Consider the following 22,152-nt stretch of genomic DNA (forward strand, 5'->3'; position numbering starts at 1 on the left):
CCATAATAAGCACAAACATAAGCACAGGCTGCCTTCACTCCCTGCCATTCAGGAACGTGGACTGTTTGAGGGGAAATAATGTCAATATCTCACCTAAGAATTCATTCAAAGACAACCAAATACCTCCCAGCTCACTGATGCCTATGCTTCCATGTCTCCAGAGTGCTGGAGGAAACTGTAAATAAGATTCCTCTGCAGATTGGCTGGCTTTGCAAAGAAAGAGATGATTTTTGTCATTTTTGTCAATTTAGAGTGGCCTGCAAAATGTAACTGGAAATATACAACCACCCAATGACTTGCAATCCCATACACTCAAGAGAAATGAAAATATATGGTCCACACAAGACTTGCACCCCAACACTCATGGCAGCTTTATCCCTAAAAGCCAGTCACTGGAAACAGGCACGGTGTGAACCTGTGGGAGAGGGAGGGTGGATGCACCCCGCACGGATGTGCAGGCTCCGGGGCATCCAGCAATGAGCTGCCGCCCGGACGAGTCTCAGAAGCCTCACCCTGAGTGAAGGAGGCGAAACACAAAAGCAAAAGAATACATCACGTGTGGTCACTGTAGAAAAAGGTAAAAAATAAGTGAGGCCACCTGGGCAAGATTATGACAGGGAGAAAAGGCTGGCAAGGCTGATTCCACCTCCCTCTTAACCTCACTGGTGGCTGCCCTCACCCATTCCCGGATGCAGGCACAGCTAACCATGGGAGGAATTTAGTTTGCAGTTGAACTTTAAAGCAAGGATGATAACAGTCCCTCCCTAAAACTGGTCCCCTCCTGGTTCAGGGACTGAAACCACCTTTGTAAGACTATGAAAGGACATGAGATTAGGATTATGTGAAGGGCCTGAATTCTGCTGAGATGTAGATGTCACTAATGATACCCAGCCATCATCCCTAACTTGCCTTTCTATAATTCCCTGCTGCTCGGGAGTCGTGGCCAGGGGTTATAAAATTTGCGACTTCCCCAATTGCTCCTGTAGAAAACAGCACATTACAAAACCTCAGTTTGGTCTCTTGAGATGTTTTTCAGAGTTTTGCATTCTGGCAACCAACTGACCCCACCTGGACCCATCCTGTGGCCCCACCCAGAGGCAGACTCAGTGCAGAGGACCATTTTCCCCACCCCATGACGTCACCCCCCAACCAATCAGCAGCACCCACTCCCTAGCCCCTGCCCACCAAATTATCCATAAAAACCCTAGTCTCTGAGTTCTCAGAGGGGCTGATTTGAGTAATAATAAAACTCCTGTCCTTCCACCTACAAGGCTTTGAGTTAAATTCTTTTTTTTTTTTTTTTTGTATTTTTAGTAGAGATGGGGTTTCACCGTGTTAGCCAGAATGGTCTCGATCTCCTGACCTCGTGATCTGCCCACCTCGGCCTCCCAAAGTGCTGGGATTACAGGCGTGAGCCACCGCGCCCGGCCAAATTCTTTCTTTACTACAATACTGCAGCCTCCGTGAATTGGTTTTGTCTGTGCAGCAGACAAGACCAACTCATCGGGTAGTTCCATGGGCAAAACTAGCCTCTGGTGATACGAGGCAGAAGGTGGCTGGCCTTGGCCAGGAGAGACTGACTGCAAAAGGGGGCTGAGGAAGCTTTCTGGGGAGTGGAAGTGTTCTCCATCTTGCTTTGAGTGTGATTAAGCAGGAGGATACAACTGTCAAAACTCATCAGACAAAACATTCAAGATCTACGCATTTTACTACATGTAAATAGCATCTAAAAATCGCCTGGAAAAAAGTTTTTAGAAAGGCATATGAAAAACGGGTGTTCTAAGCTTTAAGGGATTTAAAGAGACATGAAATATACAAAATGGAAAATAGAATGGCCCTTTCTGTACATCTTTAAATCTGTTGTTTTGATTGTGAATTACTGAGGCCCTGGTGTGCAGCGCAGTGAATCTCGAATGGTGCGGGGTCCAAATGCCCTGAGACTCTTGGCAACTCCGTTCATCACAGCCACTGTTTTGGAACCACTGGATAAAAAACCCATACTGGGAGAACCAGGAGGCGATAAAGAGCAACTCTCTCACGCGCCATCCTAAGAACCCACTAAGAAAGGGGGCGGGGGGTGGTGGAGGATCCCTTTCCTAGCAGCAACAGAAGCTCTAAGAAGAAACTTAACAAGACATGCATAGGAGCGTCGGGGGGAGACTCTCCTACCTTATCAGTGGACATAAAAAGCAGAGCAGAACAGCCCAAGAAGCGCGCCACTGCCACGGCTGCAAAACACCAGGTCTCCCCAACTCATCTACAAGCTCATATCACCCCAATTGACAGCTCAACACCGTGGTGGAGAAGAGTTGTTAGTTGGGGCCTGCTAGGAGCAAGGAGAGTCCTGGGGCTCCCACGCGACTCCTCTGCTGAGACCTAGAGAGCTGGCCTGGCCGCAGTGGCCTCCACCTCTGCCTCTCCAGCTCTGACTCTGCAATAGTGAACTGCATCTGCCCCTCACAGCCACTGCCTTGTGCTGAGACTTGGAATTATTCTCCTCCTCCTAATCCTTCCACAATCAATACTGACATTGAGAGCAAGGCACTTCAGGTCTCCCCCAAATCTTAAGATTTCACCAAGTCAGCCACGCTCACACCCTAACTCAGCTCCCTCAACCCCTGCCACTTCCAGTCCTGCTCCCGTGCTCAGCGGCCAGGGCCGACAGAAGGTGGCAGCAGGAGAGAACCTTAAATGGGGTGGGTCAGCAGTGAGACTTACACAAAGAAGAAAAGGAACCCGAGAAAGACGCGCAGGCCCAAGAGGAGGAAACACAGCAGAGGGAGAGGAAAACCCCCAAGGGCAGCTGGGCTGGGGGTGGGGGTTGGAGCTTGACCTTGACCTTGCCTTGTTTCCAGCAGGTGAGCCAGAGCCACAGAGCATTTTAGGAAGCTGACTTGGGGTGGTATGGGGGAGGCTCCTGCTGAGAGAAGGGTGGGAGATGGGGTGGGGAACGATGGGAATGGGGGGACCAAGGGGCTGCCTGCACTGGGGACAGTGGCTGACCATCCTTCCAGCAGTCAGTTACCGTGAGTGTGGCCAGCAGGGGTCACTTAGGGCTTGAGGGAAGGATGGGACCGCTTGTGTTGCCAGCCAGGCATGCATGGCCCTTGTTAGCCCCTTGCTGCAAAAGGGTAGAATATAAAGAAAATGGGAAACGGGGCAGGGAGTGATCATGGGTGGCGAATGGGGCTCTGGGAAGACCTGCGGGAGACCATGTCACCATCAGACTCTTCCTTCCACTCTTGTCCCCAACACTGCTCCTTAGAGTGTGACTACAATTTCTATAGAACAGATGCTACTTTTTCATAAACTCTAAGGTGCCAAAGGTTGTACGATGCATCACTGTCTTCTATGTCACTAAGGAAAAAACTGCCAATTAAACTATGACATGACACAACACTTTCTCTTTGATGGGAATTTTTATCTGATACTTAGTAAGAAGAGCTATTGTCAACTTACTCAGACATGTTTCTCATTTATCATTCTTTTTTTTTTTTTTGAGACACAGTCTCGCTCTGCCGCCCAGGCTGGAGTGCAGTGGTGCAATCTTGGCTCACTGCAACCTCCATCTCCTGGGTTCAAGCAATTCTCCTGCCTCAGCCTCCTGAGTAGCTGGGATTACAGGCGCCCGCCACCACCCCCAGCTAATTTTTGCATTTTTAGTAGAGACGGGGTTTCACCACGTTGGCCAGACTGGTCTCGAACTCCTGACCTCAGATGATCCGCCCACCTCAGCTTCCCAAAGTGCTGGGATTACAGGCGTGAGCCACCACGCCCGGCCTCATTTAAATTCTTATATATACACAAGAGAAAATTACCTGAAGGCCAGGCACGGTGGTTCATGCTCGAATCCCAGCATTTTGGGAGGCCAAGGCAGGAGGATTGCTTAAGCCCTGGAGTTTGAGAGCAGCCTGAGCAACAGAGCAAGACCTTATCTCTACAAAAAAATTTTAAAAATTAGCCAGATGGTCCGGGCGCAGTGGCTCACGCCTGTAATCTCAGCACTTTGGGAGACCAAGGGGCGGATCACAAGGTCAAGAGATTGAGACCATTCTGGCCAACATGGTGAAACCCCATCTCTACTAAAAACACAAAAATTAGCCGAGTGTGGTGGTGCGTGCCCGTAGTCCCAGCTACTTGGGAGGCTGAGGCAGGAGAATTGCTTGAACCCCGGAGGCAGATGTTGCAGTGAGCCAAGATCGTGCCACTGTATCCAGCCTGGCAACAGAGAGAAACTCCAACTGAAAAAAATAAGTAAATAAAAATAAAAATTAGCCAGGTGTGGTGTCACATACCTGTAGTCCCAGCTACTCAGGAGGCTGAGGTGGGAGGATCACTTGAGCCCAGGAGGTCGAGGCTGCGGTGACCCGTGATCGCACCACTGCACTCCAACCTGGGTGACAGAGCGAGATCCTGTCTCAAAAGAAAAAAAGCAGCCACAGAAACGGGCTAAGGTATTCTTAACCCTTCTTGGATTCAGATCAGAAGCCCACTCTTCTAAGCCCACTTCCCCCTTGGAGCCATGGAGCCTACATTTCACCCAGCGTCACCCTGTGTGCATGAGTGCAGCTCTTCCCTCTCCTAACAGCGCTCTGAGGCAGTCTCTTGGGGACCACTCATGGGCTCCAGCCTGCAGGATGTGATGCTGCCACCACCATTCCACAATCAGGACTCAGATTCCCTCCATGGGTGAGCCTTGTGGCTCTCGGCACAAATCCTGGCCTCTGTCTAGTCATGCCCTCAAGTCCACACTGTGCTAACAGCAACAGCTGAGTCCAGGCCATCAGCAGCAGTCAGACCGATGGCAACACACACCCCCATTTCAAAGATGTTGATGTAAGGAGGGCTAGAACTGAAAGCTGATGTGTACAAGCAAAGAGATAACAAGGTGGAAATTTTCACCAGAGAACTGGAATTGATAAAGAATCGAATGGAAATCATAGAATGGAAAAATACAATGGAATCAAGAATTTGGTAGGTTGGCTAAACAGCAGACTGTGCCCCGCAGCAAAGGAGAGGATCAGTGACCTACAGCAAGAAAAAAGCTCAGAACAGAACGTGAGAAATGTACAGGACATGGTGAAAAGGTCTAACCTATTCTAATGAGCGTCAGCGGGAGAGGAGACAGAATGGCAGAGAACCAGTGTCTTAAGTGATAGTACTGAGAAACAGCAAGCCACAGGTTCAAGGAGCATCAAAAAGGATACATATGAAGTAGTCCACAGCTAAGAACATCTCCGTAAATTAATACAAACCAAATCAGCTGGATAGGGGGGTGTGGGGGGAAACCTTCAAAGGACCAATATTAAGACTTACAGTCAGCGTGACGTTTTAACAGAAAGGAGATGAAGGGGAAAACACCTCTAAACTTAAAAAAAAAAAAAAAAAAGTTGACATAGAATTCTACACACAGCAAAAATATCCTTCAAAAATGAAATAGAGGTAAAATACGCAGAAACTAAATTGTTGTTGGTAGCCTCACCCTAAAAGAAATATTAAAGGATGTTTTTCAGGTTGAAGAAACATGACCCTGAACAGAAGGACAGAAATGCAGGAAAGAATAAAGAACATTAAAAAGTATAAAGAAGCAGATAAATCTAAATAAATATTGACTGTATACTGTGGGGTTTAAAATCCACGTAGAAACTCCAACCCATGATGGTGACACCACGCAAAGTAAAGGGGGGTGGGTAGGAGGGTTAAATGCATCAAGATTCTTGCACTGTCTGGCCAAGTGGTGGAAGTGCTAACTTCAACCACTTCTCACAGTAAGGGTATGTAGTAATTTACTAGGGTTACCACTAAACAAGTATGTAGCTTATGTATTCTCTGATACATCACTAATAGAAGGAGAAAATGGAATAATTTCTTAAACTACTTAATACAAAAGAAATCAAGAAAAGAGAAAAAATAAAGAACAGGTGAGACGAAACTAAAATAAATAGGAGGGTGGTGGATTTAACCCTAGATACACAGTGTACCAATAACTAGATTAAATGTAAATGGACTAAATATTCCAACTAAAAGATTAAAAACTCCCCTATCCAGTAAATAAATGCCCCAGTAAGTCAGCCCTCCCCTGGGAATCTACAGTCCTGGCTGCATCTCCAGACAGGGCAAACTGGAGGTAGAGTGGCCCACTCGACAACCAGCCAAAGGTCACCCAGTAAACTAAGAGCTGGTTAGTAGTATCACTGCTGCATTGCTCAGCCTTTATGCATTCAGTGAGTGCTTTGGGAATATGAAAGCAACATATTCACACTGAGAAACAGCCTTGTGAAAAAAAAAAAGGAGATTAAAAAAAAAAAAAAAAGGAAAGTCAGCTGGTTACTTTGGCTATCAAAAGCTAAGACCTAACAGACCAAGACAGGAGTCAAAGGCATGAAAAAGATCAGGTTATAAGATCCTAACAATCTGGACTGCCTCTCCCCTCAGCAGGGAGAGGTGCTGGCTGTCACCCTCACTACACTCTCTGAGGTTTACCTTGCAAAGCTGGAGCCTGCTCTTTTCTGGAGCTTGCTTCTGCCATCAGTATAGACTCCAAGTCGCCAGGTCCAAACCCCTCCCTAACAAGGGCCCAATAAAGACCCACTGAAATCACATTCTGATCCCTAGTCAATCTGTTCTTTTTTCTCCCTCAGTTTAAAAGTAAAGAATTTCTATCAGCTGAATGAATAGAAATATATTCAAATTTAAACAAGCAAGAACAGGGCTGTGAAAACAAAGAGACTTCTGTTCTTCAAATGACGAAACGCTGAGAAATTGGATTAAAATGCCCATGATAATTTAGCTGCTTTAATACTTTATGCTGGTAAACAAAGGCGAAGGAAACAGCCCTGGGCAGAGCCCCTCCTGCTTGCTCTCCTACCGCCATGGGCAGTGTCCCCGCAGCTCCCTCCCAGTCAATACAAGTGTTCGGGACAGAGGAACTAGCCATCCCTGAAACAGCTCTGTCAACTAGAGGGCAATTAACGCTTGCCCCTTCGATGTGAGCACTCACATGGGCCCCATGCAAAGTCTTTCCAGCTCATCACGTCACATGCATGGCACAGAAACAAATGAGATGGACAGACAAATGTCACAACCCAAAGGCAAAAGTCCCAAGTGGCTCCTTCTGCCTCACAGTCCCCTTCCTACTCTGAGATGACAGATGGTGAATAGGTATTTTAAATTAGTTGCCTATTATTAAAGTAAAAAATAAACATGGTTTTAAAACAGAAGGCACATAGAAGGCTTTTGTGTAAAAAGGTGAAAGTCCCATTCTGCATCTGCCCCAAGTCACAGTGACAAATGTTCTGTGCTCCGCCTCATTTGTGGTACCGTTGACCCTTAGAATCAAATTTTATTCTGGAGTTAGATTCTGAAGTCAGTACAGACCTGATTCAAAATGTATTCTGAGGCCGGGTGTGGTGACTCACACCTGTAATCCCAGCACTTTGGGAGGCCAAGGCAGGTGGCTCACCTACAAGGAGTTTGAGACCAGCCTGACCAACATGATGAAACTCCGTCTCTAATAAAAATACAAAAATTAGCCGCATGTGGTGGCACATGCCTGTAATCTCAGCTACGCGGGAGGCTGAGGCAAGAGAATCACTTGAACCTGGGAGGCGGAGGTTGCGGTGAGCCAAGATTGCGCTACTGCACCCCAGCCTGGGTGACAGAGAGAGACTCTATCTCAAATAAAAAAAAATGTATTTTGACCCAATATGCTGCTTTCAAAACTAGAATCAGTCAACACAGCAAGACACCAAGAGGCAAAGGAAAATGAGAACGACTAAGGAAGCCACAGGCTGATGTCTCCCTTCTGTGTTCACTCTATGGCATCTGAGTGAGTGGAGGAGGGGCAGATCCACCGACTTGCCCTCCATCTATCTACGGATCTACCCACCCATGTACACATGTGCCACACCCACCTACACACACTACATATGACAAGCAGGAACGGCTGACTCCATCAGTCATATGTGCATACACTAAAACTGTTGAATACATTTTCTTCTTTTGCATTTTAAATTTGACGTATTTTAAGCTGGGCACTGTGGCTCACACCTGTAGTCCTAGATACTCCTGAGGCTGAGGCAGGAGGATCACTTCGGCCCAGGAATTCGAGGTTAGTGAGCCATGATCACACCACTGCACTCCAGCCTGAGTGACAAAGCAAGACACCACCTCTACAAAAAAAATAAAATAAAATAAAAATTAGCTTGGGCACGGTGGCACACATCTGTAGTCCCAGCTACTCGAAAGGATATGGCAAGAGGAGAGCGTGAGCCCAGGAGGTTGAGGCTGCAGTAAGCTATGATTGCATCACCGAACTCTAGCCTGGGCAACAGGGCAAGACACCTCTAAAAATATAGAAACAAATAAATATAAATTAAAAAAATATATATGGCTCATACCTATAATCCCAGCACTTTGGTAGGCTGAGGCAGGCAGATCACTTGAGGTCAGGAGTTTGAGGCCAGCCTGGCCAACATAGTGAAACCCTGTCTCCACTAAAAATACAAAAATTAGCCAGGCGTGGTGGCACGTGCCTATAGTCCCAGCTACTCGGGAGGCTGAGGCAGGAGAATCGCTTGAGCCCAGGAGGTGGAGGCTGCAGTGCCAATATCATGCCACTGCGCTCCGGCCTGTGTGACAGAGCAAGGCTCTGTCTCTAAATTCATAAATAAATAAACTATGTTTTAGATATCTTCCCATAACAGAAGTAAGTCTTAAATAATTCTGTGTTCTTTCCAAGTTTGAAATCCTTCAGAGGGAGGAGGATTAGAAGAGGAATGGTTTGGTAACTTTCTCTTTCTTCTATGTTTATCCATTTATTTTTCTTTACTATCTTTTCTGAGGTTAATTATGGTCATTTATATTTTCCTAGAAAATTATGCATCGCATACAAGTTTTCCAATTTATCTGCAAAGTTTTGCAAAGCACTCTTTTATGACTCTTGATTTCCTCAAATCTTGAGTTATTTCTCCCTGATTATTTGTGCTTTCTTCTTGGATTTTATTGGAATTTAGCTAAGATTTTTGTTTATAAAAACAAAACTTATAACCAAAAATTCTACACAAAGATGACTTGACTTTAGGGCATGTTCCAGTCCAGGGTAAGTAGCGTGTTGATTAAGGAGCCTGCCACACATGCAGCCCTTTAGAAGAGACCCTTCCTTATACAAGCCATGGGTAATCCTCCGGTTCTGCTATGCGCTTTAAATCCTGCCACCCAGCCCTCCAGTCACAGGTGATTATAGAGGGCAGCCTCACTCCCTCACAACCAACCCACAGATGGGCCAGTTACACGGGGCACCGCATGAAGCTAAGCAGAGCTGATCGGCCTCTCTGGGTTGGGAAGGCAGTGGACTGCGCTCTGTCTTCCATGTGCTGGGCCGGGAGCCCACCAAGAGGAGCACCCTCACCATAGCCTGTGCAGCCCTCACCTGGGAGGGCTTCCTGATTTCTGCCTCCATGGCTCCTCTGTTGTGCCTTAGCACCTGCATCAATGGCCCTCAGGCATGCCCCCAGTTTTCTGTGTTTCAGACCCCACAGGGTGGCAGAATCTCCTTCTACCGTAGCCCAAAGTGAGGGTGTGACCCCCTGGTCTAGGGGCCACCATCACAGGGCACTGGATCTGGTGCACCCTCTCTCTCCTCTTGCTGGAAGTAAATGGCACCACCTAAGCCTGGCATCTGGCATCTGTTCTCAGGGACTTTGAACCACACACTCCTTGCCCCTGGGTGGCACTTGTCTGTCTTTTAACACTGGCCGTACAGCCTGGCCATCCAGGGAAGCATCAAACACTCTTGTGCAGGAAATTTAATCTTGAAAATCCAGCGACACAATGCAGGGGGCAGAGAGCTGAAGCTGAAGTAACGGAGGAAAGGTCAGGAGGTGGTTTAGGACCAGAGACCACTAGGATGTGAGCACAGCTGGCTCCTGTGGGGACCCCTGGGCCCAAGCAGATGAAGTCCCATCAAAGATGACTACATCAGAAAGGAAGGACCCAGCCCTCATGCACAGGGAGGGCAAGGATCGTCCTGCAGCGTAACTGCTGAGTGGGGAGCAGAGACCAACAGGGCCGCAGCATGGTGGAGACCGGGCACTGGTGTGGACGGACACGCACTACCCCTCCTGCCAAGCTCCCAGTCCACCATGAGCCTCCATGCCGCACCCAGACTTCACAGAGGCCCAGCTCCTCGGCCACTCTGCCTGCACTCACCCCGACAGGAGCTTTCTCTCGACATACACTCCAGGTGGAGAGACCACAGCTCTAAGAAAACCAAAAGACTCCTAACGAAAACACACAGGAATCTTAAGGGATTGGTATTAAATTATACAGTATATATATGATCAGTATAGTCAATAGTCATAGAACCTCTTTTCTTTTTTTAATTAGAGACAAGGTCTCGCTATGTTGCCCAGGCTGGTCTCCAACTCCTGAGCTCAAAGGATCCTCCTGTCTTGGCCTCCCACGGGCATAAGCCACGGTGCCTGGCTGAACCTCTTAATAGTTTTATGAAACAAATCTATCAAGACAAAGCCTCTTTTAAGAATTAAATGTTACCATGAGGCTCTCAGCAGACACCACACATATTATTTGGAAAGGAAACAAGTCCTCACAACAGAAATTATACCTTATTCAACTTAAAAGTCTCCATTTTGAACTCACAGAACTCAACAATAAAGACAAACAACCCAACTAAAAAATGCACAAAGGACTTGAATAGAGACTCCTCCAAATGGCCAATAAGCACATGAAAAGATGGGCAACATCACTAATCATCAGGGAAATGAAAACCAAAACCACGAGGAGATTCCACTTCATACCCACTAGGACTATCATCATGACAACAAGGTAAGAACACAGAAAGTAACAAATGTTGGCCAGGATGCGGAGAGAGGGGAGCCCTCAGACTCTGCTAGTAGACATGCGGAAATAGTACAGCCACTGTGGAAAACAGACTGGGAGTGCCTCAGGGAGGTAAAATACAGGGTCACCATATGACCCAGCAATCCCACTTGTGGGCAGAGGCCCACACAAACACTAGTATGCACATATTCATAGCCGCATTATTCAAATAGCCAAAAGGTGAAAACCATGCCAGTGTCCATCAACAGATGAACGCATAAAATAGAAATGTAGAAAAGCCATACAATGGAATGTTTTTCAGCTATAAAAAGAGTTGAGGCTGAAGCAGGATGATCACTTGAAGCCAGGGGTTCAAGACCAGCCTGAACAATAAAGCGAAACCCTATCTCTACAAACGCACACACAAGAAGGATTAAATCACTGATACCTGCGATAGCATGGAGGAATCCTGAAAACATTCCAGATGCTAAGTGAAAGAGCCCAGACGCAAAAGGCCACATACTGCATGGCTCCACTTGTGTGGAGTACCTAGAACAGGCATCTCCAGAGACAGAAGGCAGGCTGGCGACTCCCCGGGCCTGGGGGAGGGGAAATGAAAAGTGACTGCCAATGGGTTTTGGGTTTCCCTTTGGAGTAAGAAAAGTGTTCTGGAACTAGACAGTTATGATAGTTGCACAAGATTGCAAAGATGTTAAAAGCCAACTGAGTTGTATACTTTTTTTTTTTTTTTTTTTAAAGATGGAGTCTCGCTCTGTCACCCAGGCTGGAGTGCAGTGGCGCGATCTCGGCTCACTACAACCACCACCTCCCGGGTTCAAGCAATTCTCTTACCTCAGCCTCCGGAGTAGCTGGGACTACAGGCACCCGCCACCACACCCAGATAATTTTTTGTATTTTTAGTAGAGATGGGGTTTCACCGTGGTCTCAATCTCCTGACCTCATGATCCACCTGCCTCAGCCTCCCAAAGTGCTGGGATTACAGGCGTGAGCCACCGCGCCCGGACATTTTTTTAATATTTTTAGTAGAGACAAGGTTTCACCACGTTGGCCAGGCTGGTCTCCGACTCTTGACCTCAGGTGATCTGCCCGCCTCGGCCTCCCAAAGTGCTGGGATTACAGGCGCAAGCCACTGCGCCCAGCCGAGTTGTACACTTTAAAATGGTGAACTTGACGTTATGTGCTTTTTATGTCCATTTTTTAAAAATCTCCATTATGTGTCACACCAACAAGTAAATCGCGGACATTTGAGAGGGAGCTGTCCAGAAGCCCTTGTGAACACCCAAATTCATGAACACCACTGTGACATATGGTTTCCCCTGCAAAATGAAATAAGTACCACAGACACTTTGAAGTGGCCGTCCCCCTCCAATCTGTTATTGATTGTTTCCCCCTTGATCAGCACTTTCCAATTTGGCTGGAGCAGGATTTTACAACTCTTCCTAGTTGCATATGGCGAGCATACGGTGGGTTCCTCATCGTCACCTCCAAATTTAGCTTTCCATTCTTTAACACATCATCACACCTTCCACTTTCTGACTTAGAAGCAGCACTTCCATCCCTCGCCTGGCACCTGCCTGTCCTTCAGAGCCATCTCCACATCGCTCTGTATCACGGTCCCCAAGTTAACTCAGGAAACACACATGGCACGTGAGATCTGTGAAACGACAACAGCTGAGCTACAGTTTTAGTCCCCAGCCTGACGGTGGGGGGTCCTCATTTGCAATTTGTCACACACACAGACAACTCCCTTGTTAAAGGGAACATGATGATGAAAGACAATATCCTCGAGAGGCCTGTTAAGGACAGATTTAAGCCCCTATTTCTCTCTAAAAATATGACACTTCAAGTAGGTCAATTAATAGAGGAAGAGTCAGGAATGCAGTTAACCGGGCAAGAGGATAAAACCGGAGATAAGGCAGGATGGGGAGGGGCTTAAGGCAGCAAGACTCCTGGGCAGAATGTTCTGGGAGGGGCCTCCACCACCTCAACCATGAGGGAGAGGAAGGGATAAGGGACAGAAAGGGATGGGAAATAAGGATCTGATGACCAACCACCATGGCCTCCCTGGTGCAAATGCTTTATATACTTTTATTCTGTCCATTAATTCTCATTTGCATGTACAAATCTTAAAAGTTTAAATAGTAACTTGTCCAGAGTTACATTTCTAAGAAGTGGCAAAGCCAGAACTAAACCAGTTCACATTCTTTCCACAGTTAAGCTCCCCCACCCCACCCCTCAGTGCAGTGGTAGAAAGGAGACCACATTTCCCGGGGAGCTCCCCTACCAGTGAGAGGGGCGCTCCCGCCCAGGAAGGGAAGGAGCGGTGAGCCCAGCACGACTCTGCGGACCTACAAGGCAGAAGGGAGGAGGCGGACTCCACCAATCCTCCCTGGACAGTGTTCAAACAGGCTGTGGCCCATGCTGCAACCCACTCTAGTCAACACGCGTGCTCTTCAATCCCAAATGGGCTCTCTAGTGAATCCCCTCGGTGGCCTCAGAGAGCAAGAGTCCAACACAGGGCTGGCCAGCAGGGGCCCCCTCCGGGACCAGCTCTAATGGACTGAAACCCTGAGGGGTCTAGTCACAACAGGCTGCCATCCCCCAGGCGGCTGCAGAACGATGTCTTTCTTTCATTCTTCTTTCTGTAATGTGTTTGGTGTGCCTAAAAGAATTTATAGGTCACGTCACTAAGGTACTTGGAGGGATGGCAGTGGGTAACAACACCTTTATGCTCTGGTGCAATTGGTCTAAAGAGTCCGGAATAAACTGCTTTGCATAATCTAAGCTCCCTTCCAGGAAGCTGCTTCCAATACCATGGCCTCTGGGGCAGGGCAAGGCAGGAAGTGCGTGGGCAGGGCTGACTATGAAGGCTTCTGGCTGAAGAGCATGAATCAGAATTCTCACTGAACACGGCACGCACGTGCAAAAGCTGTCAGGCGAGAAGCGCTAGAGAGGAGGGAAGACGAAGTGGGAGAGCACTGCTGAGGCCAAGGCAAAAATATAAGTAAAACGTTGGTCATAGGAACAGTTCTTAACTTTCTGGGCAGTAAGCAGTTAACTGAAACCATCAAAACACAACAGTTAACCCCAAGACAACCAGAAGATATTGTCTGTACTGTCCTGCAAATTTAACGAGTACACAGGCAAAGTGTTTCACACCAGGTACTGAATTATGCAAGCTGTGAGCCATCCACCCACAGTTCTGCCTTTGCCCATGAGTCCTCACTGGCAGCTTGTCACAGAAACTCAAGGTGGATGAAGCCCAACCTTAGGACCCACTGAGAAGGAAGTCAGGTGAGTGTAGGCAGGAGGAGGGAGGGCTGGTGGCAGGGCAGACAGCAAGAAGGGGATGGATGACGGAATGGTAATGGCATCAGGGCAGCACGCCAGGGGATGCCACCAATCGCAATTATAGGGCCATTTTCACCAGCTGAACTGGACTGTCAATTTGGAACTAATGTCACAACGTGAATGCCCCAAGCAGGAGTCATTGCGAGTGACAGTCCACCTTGGGCTGTTCCACAAATAGCTTTGAAGCACCTCCAGGTGTGGAGTACTATCCTAGGGCAACTTAGCTGCTTCTTCCCTGATTATCCACATTTGAGCCTGAAAACCCTAAGAAAAGGTAGAACCCACTGATTTATGGGTCTTGACTGCATCTGTATTAGCCCATTTTCACGCTGCTGATAAAGACATAACCAAGACTGGGCAATTTACAAAAGAAAGAGGTTTAACAGACTTATAGTTCCACATGGCTGGGGAGGCCTCACAATCATGGCGGAAGGCAAGGAGGCGCAAGTCACATCTTACATGGATGGTGGCAGGCAAGAGAGAGCTCCTGCAGGGACGTGGGACTTATTCACTATGGACAACAGCACAGGAAAGACCCACCCCCATGATTCAATTACCTCCCACTGGGTTCCTCCTAAGGCAGGTGGGAGTTGTGGGAGTGACAATTCAAGATGAGATCTGGGTGGGGACACAGCCAAGCCATATCGACATCCATCTATAAAATTCATTCCAAAACATTTGGGGGTGGGGGGCACAGGCAAGTGAGTGACTTGTGCTAATACCGATTGCTTTGCCCACAAAGCAGAGGCCTGTCTAATCATCCCAGGGGAAAGAAGACAAGTGGATCTTAGAAGCCATCTGTGCAGTGCTCCCCAAAGCCAACCCGGCTGCCTGACTAGGCGCCTCCCACCACACCTAGCAGTGTAAGCACTCAATACCAAGGGTTTCACAGTTTGTCACACATGGCCACATGACACTCCCCGTGAGGCGGACAGGTCAAGCAGCAGCCCCATTCAGGGACAAGGAGAAGACGCCTGGATTCCAATTATCCTGACTCCAAACCCCTAAACAACACGGAATTACACATAAACATTCAGTTCTGCAAATAACACTTGTGCCTAAAATCCAAACGACGCACCTGTTAAGTAGAACCAAAACTGTCCACCACTGGCCTTCTCAACCCCCTTGCTCCCCAAACCCTCTCCTCCCAACAGGAGGTATAGTCATCAGTTTCAGTTCATTCAAAGCATCTCACAAAAGCACACAAACAACTCTATTATCAATACCACGAAAGGATGATTGTCATTTACATTAAAATGCAATAACAATTTCTACCGGGCTAATGGACCAGATCTTGGGAGCTGTTTTGTTCTCTCCTTGAGCATACTCTGCTTGGGGTTAGGCACTATAAAAAACATGTTTATCTAACAGTAAAGCCAACTTTCATCCCTTAACTACAAATTAACTGTGACACATCTGAGAAGCACGGTGAACTGAAGGGAGGCTGACATTCAAAATCTGTTCACTGTAATCCACAAACCAGGGCTGTGCGTGGATAACTAAGAACTGTCGGCCACATGGAAACTGCCTCAACCTGACCACTCAGCTCCCTGGAAGCCCCATGGCCGCCACACAGGACTTGCTGCCTTCACTACTCGCAGACCTGCACAAGATGCGAACGAGTTTCTACAACAACGTGGCTCCGTGACCGAGGAGCACCTTCCGCCTCCTCCCCTAGACACACCTGCCCGACAGACGGACTCGGTCGGTGGAGGCACTGCCACGCTGTTTCATCTTCCTTAGTAAATGATACATATTCCCATAGAAACTTATTTTTAAGGCACCAGAAGAATTAAAGCTCACCCCAAGTAAAGAGGTGTGGCCTCTGCTTCTGGTGTTGTCCACTCTCTCTGGGGAAAGAAGGACACAGAGAGCGAGGCCCCTCCTGCTTGTCTTTTTCCACAGGCTCCAGCTCCTAACTTCCATCCTGTACTAAACTGCCAGTAGCCCCAATTTGTTAGAAAAATTCTCTGAAAAGATAAATTCTTCACTGTATGGTCCCAGCTTTATAATAATCTCCTACTCCCATCTCCCAATAAAACTTCCATTTGAGACTTATGATGGAATGAGTGAGGTTTTACTGCAGAACTTTCCACTGAAACAACGGTCGGCATTTTTCCTCCAATCTCTGGCAGAACACAAATTTATGCACCTACGAGGTAATAAGGCAAGGCCTTAAATTTAATCAGAAGAAACATTTCATCAGTGGCAAACTGATAAATTATTTAGAAAAGGGCTCAATGGGCCTAAGCAAGGAAATACGGGCCAGATAGTGGCTGGCAGCCTTCAGAAAAAAATATAATCACCATGGTTTCTCTCAATTCCTTTTGAACTGGAATCACCTATATCAAAAGCTAGAAAAATGAAGAAGAACAAGTCCAAGCGTTTCAGCATCAGCAAGGACATCATCAGAGGCTTACAGGCACCACTCTGGTGCGGCCAAAGGGGGTTCCGGGGTCAGCTTTCTGCACCTCCTGGATGGACACTACCGTTGAGGAAACAGGCATTTTCTACTCTGCTCCCATCCATGCCAGCGTGGAGGCAACGATTCCGACAAACTTTAATGAAAATAACCTCATTTTCATTAAATGACCCAAGGTTTTCCACTCTTGCAATAAAGACACAGAGAAAGAGAAAACCAGATATATGGGTCTTTCCATTGAAGGTCTGGGAAATTTAATAACGCCCCCATTGTTTTGTTGCAGATGGCACATCAACCTCTCTTTATTACTGCAGAAACTCAAGAGCCCTGTAGAGTGCAATCAAGTGGTGTGTGTTTAGCCTTGCGATGTTTCAAAGGACCCTGATTTACAGTCAGGAACCAGGCCCCTTGCACACAAACATCTGAGTTTGCTAAGTGCCTCCTGTTTCGTGCAAACTCTAGAAGGCAGCATGAGGTCTGCCCCACACTGAAAGCCACGCTGTCTATGCCAGGCCTCCCTCCCTCTGTCCTGTAACCCACGGAAAGCTGTGAGGAGCAGTGTGCCACGCGCACCGGGGCAGGTGCTATTATTACCCAGTGCATATGGCACAGCCTCACGCTCACACCAGAGAGCCGGTCAGAGGTATCCTGTGACATCCGTTACCTTAGGCTAATTTCTAAAATAGATGAGGCCCGCTCATGGATAGTAGCAGGAAAATTTTAAGCATTTTTATTGTGCTAAAAAATGAATGCAATGGTGTTGGCATTCGAAAAGCAAATATTAGGTATCCATTGTTGTGGTTTTGCTTCCTGAATGCAGACAAGAGATCCCACTCTGTGTGCATGAACAGCTTCCTTCTAGGCTGCAGCGGATACTTTATTCCAGATTCCACTTTATAAACCAGCCCAGATGGGATCCCGCCTGCGCTGGTACCTTTTCCGAAGCACCCTGTAATCTTGACACATTCTCCATCTCACCAGCCCTTCAAACGATCTCTTACTCAGAAAATTATTTTGCACATCCATTCTTGAAATCTGGCCAACTTTAACAAATTTTCCCAGACTACAGATCATTCAGAGGACTGCACTCCTTTGCACTCGCCGTCCGAGTACAACTGTGCCACTGTCATGGGAAGGGAATCCTCCATCCTGTACTGAGTCTACACTGTCACCTTTCTGGCTGTCATCACTGACCTGCATGTAAAGGTCGCCTTCCCTACATCATGATGCCTCTTCTCAATGCCATGGAGAGATCTGCTCCTAGACAGAAATTTAGATTAAAAATAACAGATGCCACTTTAGAAGATTCCATTTCCTGTCAGCTAGCATTAACTAGCTGATATCTACCAAGCGAAACTAATAATAAAGGCAGCAGTAAATCAACTCTTAGCACTCAAAAAAAAAAAAAAAATTGTAAATCATAGCAAATGGAATACACATACATATCCTGAAATATTAAACACATGTATTCTGAAAGGCTATATTTCACGATCTAATAATTCTTGGAAAAGAAGAAACTAGTTATAATAGCAGAGACTCATTCTAGAAAGAACAAAATTGGTAAATCTGAATTTATTGGGTTACATTCTTTTTTAAACAAATGTATCTAGTAAAACGCAAAGGTACAAAGCCAAACCCAGAAGATGGCCAGAAGTAGCCAGAAAGGCATTCCTCTGAATTCCCACAGTGTTGGTTAACGACATGCCGTATGCCAACACGGCCATATCTTCCAACACCGCCACTCTGCCCCACACTCCTGCAAGCGCCCGTCTCACCATGCGGAGACCCTAGGGTACCTTCAGAGTCTTCGAAGAAGCTATTTTCTATGGAAAACGCGAGGCATCTCGACTACATTTTTACAGGACTCCATCATCCAAATCTCTCTCCGGTCCCCATCCCATCCCCAAACGCACTGCGCTCTCAAGAAGAAGGCTACGGCATGTTTACATAAACCACCAAGAAGCAACCAATTTAAGAGAGGAAAAAGTCAAGCCATTAGGCATCAATCAAGAACCCAGGAAGACACTGCCTTCTAAAGAACAAAAGTCTGCTGTTACTGACTTGACAAGTTGGCAATGCAAGCACAAAGGTACACCCTAAGACACAGAGATGCTTCCTAACAATTAGCTCACGACTGGAAGAAAAAGCAGAAATGACCTAAGGGCATTTTTAAAGGCAGGAAAAAATTCATTTTTGGCTGTTCTCTTACTCTAAGAATGTAAACAATGTATAAGGAATCTCTAAATCCCAGATCATGTGGATAAATGATCCACAAATCAAAATTCCAACCAAATAAGTGTTCAAAAGGTTCCATAAATCATGTGTTTCCATGAGGCTTTCATCCAAAAGGGGAGAGTAAAACTCGCAGGAGACGCGCATTCTTCATTATGTTCCTTTAGGTAACTCGAGTCCATCTACCATGCAAAGCTGAATATAGGGCACTTCCATAAGCGCCCAGATTCCTAGTTTTTTATTAAATTTATTAAAACTCCAAACCAGTTAATAAGAAAGGCTAAAGGTCTTTGGGTGGATTACAAGTAACTTAAGATCTGAAAGGCAATTTGACACAGTTACATTCTAAGCCACTTTTCTTTAAAAAAAAAAAAAAAAAAAACAAAAAAAAACAACTGTAAGATACAAGCAAAAAAAAAAAAAAACCCCACACACTAATTGGTAACTGGCTCCCTAAAAACAACCTTATCTTTTGAATCAAAGACAAAGCATATAATAAGTGTTATCTTTTGAATGTTGGGTGTTTTTATCTCAACTATGTGAAACTGAAGACATGAGGAACAGCGTTAACTAGTTGAGGTTGCAGAAAAATTATTGAAAATACACTTCCTGAGAAAAATTAAAACCATGGTTAAGAGTGACAAGAATACTTTTTCTTTTCTAAAAATCTGGAACAAACTTAAGCAAAATAAGTTGGACTGTCCAATGCAAGACTCACAATAATGCGTACGCTGTCAAGACAACACAGCCACGAACACCCAGCAGGCGGAACGCAGGCACACGAAACGCAGTGCGCAGGCGCCATGTCGCACAAGGGCAGGGTGTGCACAGAATTCTCACTTGGATCCAAAGAGTGTTGGAAACCAAGGAACTGGAGTTTCCCTGTAAGAAGGAAAGGGAAGAGCAAGTGAAGCACGCTTACCCTTGGCTGCCAGTTCTCGTACTGCTTCTGTAAATTTGCACCGATGGTTTCCAGAGCTTTCTGAGGACCCATCGACAGAGGATCTGAGGAAGCAATGGAAAAGAGAAAGTTCTTTATGTCTGCATTTCCTCCTCTGCTAGGCCTCTCTTCCACAGTTTCTCCTTATATAACGCACTTCAAAGTCACCTTTGACTAAAAGCAACACAACGCCTAAGGTTGACCAGTGTTAACCAGATTTACGGAACAGCTAAGGTGCTCAAACAAGCTGACACGCCGTGAAAGCCAGTGTTTTAACATCACGGGCAAGTGAATGCTGTTATTCTACCCACGTTCACTTGTATTTCGGCACCTGCAGCTTTCCCGCACTTGCACTGTTTTATTCTCAGGCTCCTGCTCAGGCTTTCTATGAGAAGGCAGCTCTGCAGTGACAGCATATGCTTCCTGCTGTTCAAACTATGGCTCTCATGGGTACAGGAAAAGGAGGAGAGAAAAAGACAAAGAAGTGATACTTTTTAATTAATTTTCATCTGCACTCAGTTTTCCCACAAAAAAAAATCCATTTCACAAACATACATTCATGTCCAGGATTTACCCATTTATTTCAGGAGTGGATTGCAGAGCAAGGAGTGGGTTCCAAACTCTAAATCAGCAGTTCTCAAACTTGTTTGGTCTCAGGACCCCTTTGCACTCTAAAATTATTGAAAACCCCAAAGAGCTTTGGTTTATGTTGTTGAATCTATCAGTATCTACTCTATGTGAAATTCAGCTAAGATTTTTAAAATATTTTTCTTCATTCATTTTAAAAACAATAATGAACCCATTATATTTTAACAAATATTTATTACAAAAATAACTATTTTTTCTCAAAAAAGTTTAGTGAGAAGAGCAGCATTTTTGTATATTTTTGCGAATTTCTGGAACATGTGGTTTGATCAAGGATGGGTGACTCTCATCCATTTTTGCATTTGCCTGTGGCAATTCATGGTTTCAGTGACTGCACATGCGGAAACCCCTACCTCACACACATATCTATCATTAGAAAACAGGAAAGTATCTTAAAATGCTATTTTACATAATCATGACTCTTTTTGTTTGATACTACACCAAAAATTATCAAGTGGTAATTTCCTTCAGATTATATGAGATGTACTATCTGAAACCACATCAACGAACTTTTTGCATGCTATCACATTAAAATTCACTGCTCTTTGCTGCACCTTGAGTGGATTTTTTACCCATAGATTATTTTGTATCATCATGCATTGAACATTTGGAAAATACTGGCTCACTGAACTATACAGATCTTGTATATTTCATTCTCCAATATTTTTTTTAAAATCCACACTCATTAACATTACCATGATCTCATCAGAAATGTCTTAAGTACTAAGAAGTTGCCAGGCTCGGCCAGGTGTGGTGGCTCACCACTGTAATCCCAGCACTTTGAGAGGCCACGGTGGGTGGATCGCCTGAGGTCAGGAGTTCGAGACCAGCCTGGCCAACATAGTGAAACTCCATCTTTTCTAAAAATACAAAAATTAGCCAGGCGTGGTTGCGGGTGCCTGTAATCCCAGCAACTAAGGAGGCTGAGACAGGAGAATCACTTGAACCCAGGAGGCTCAGGTTGCAGTGAGCTGAGATTGCGCCACTGCACTCCAGCCTGGGCGACAGAGTGAGACTCTGTCTCAAAAACAACAACAACAACAACAAAAAAAAAGAAGTTGCCAGGCTCATAGTGGTAGGTATAAGGTTTCCAAATTTTATTTTATTTGAAATCTCAAATTTTATTAGTGGAAACAAACACTGTCAATTGTTTTCCTTAATGTGCAGGCTCATGTCATTCATTTTCCAGAAAACATCTGCCAACTACTCCAGGTCTGCCTGTTGCGGGTAAAATGCTATCAAACAGCACCACATGCTACAGAGAAATGCTGCGTGAAAGCAAGAGCCAATCAATGCAGCAAATTTTGTTATTGTCTTATTTTAAGAAATTCCCACAGTCACCCCTACCTTCAGCAACCACCCCCCGCCCCATCAGTTGGCAGCCATCCACATGAGGCAGGACCCTCTGTCAGCCAATTAAATGCTGAAAGGTTACAACTTGCTAAGGCTCCAGTGATCATTAACATTTTTCAGTTTTTAAAATAAAGTGTGTATGTTCTTTTGGACACAATGCTACTGCACACTTCACAGACTACAGTACAGTGTAAACGTAATTTTATAGGCACTGGACACCAAAACGTTCATGTGGCTCACTTGTCGCGGTCATCTAGAGCCAAACCGCAGGATCTCCAAGAGCCACCTGTATAGTTTTTGGCACTATTTAATTTTTTTTTTTTTTTAGCTATATGTATGTTACTCTGAT

General features: G+C 45.9%; 1 protein-coding gene across 1 annotated transcript in view; it reads right to left on the reverse strand.

The window, feature by feature from the left end:
* The window catches only part of RPTOR (regulatory associated protein of MTOR complex 1), a 412,605-nt gene that overhangs the window by 296,888 nt on the left and 93,565 nt on the right, over positions 1–22,152 (reverse strand). Inside the window, exon 3 of the mRNA XM_030827216.1 lies at positions 19,788–19,870. Within this exon, the coding sequence (XP_030683076.1) occupies positions 19,788–19,870 (83 nt within the window). The remainder of the gene's footprint in view (positions 1–19,787; positions 19,871–22,152) is intronic.

Source organism: Nomascus leucogenys, chromosome 14, assembly GCF_006542625.1.
Source record: "Nomascus leucogenys isolate Asia chromosome 14, Asia_NLE_v1, whole genome shotgun sequence".
Lineage (NCBI taxonomy): Eukaryota > Metazoa > Chordata > Mammalia > Primates > Hylobatidae > Nomascus > Nomascus leucogenys.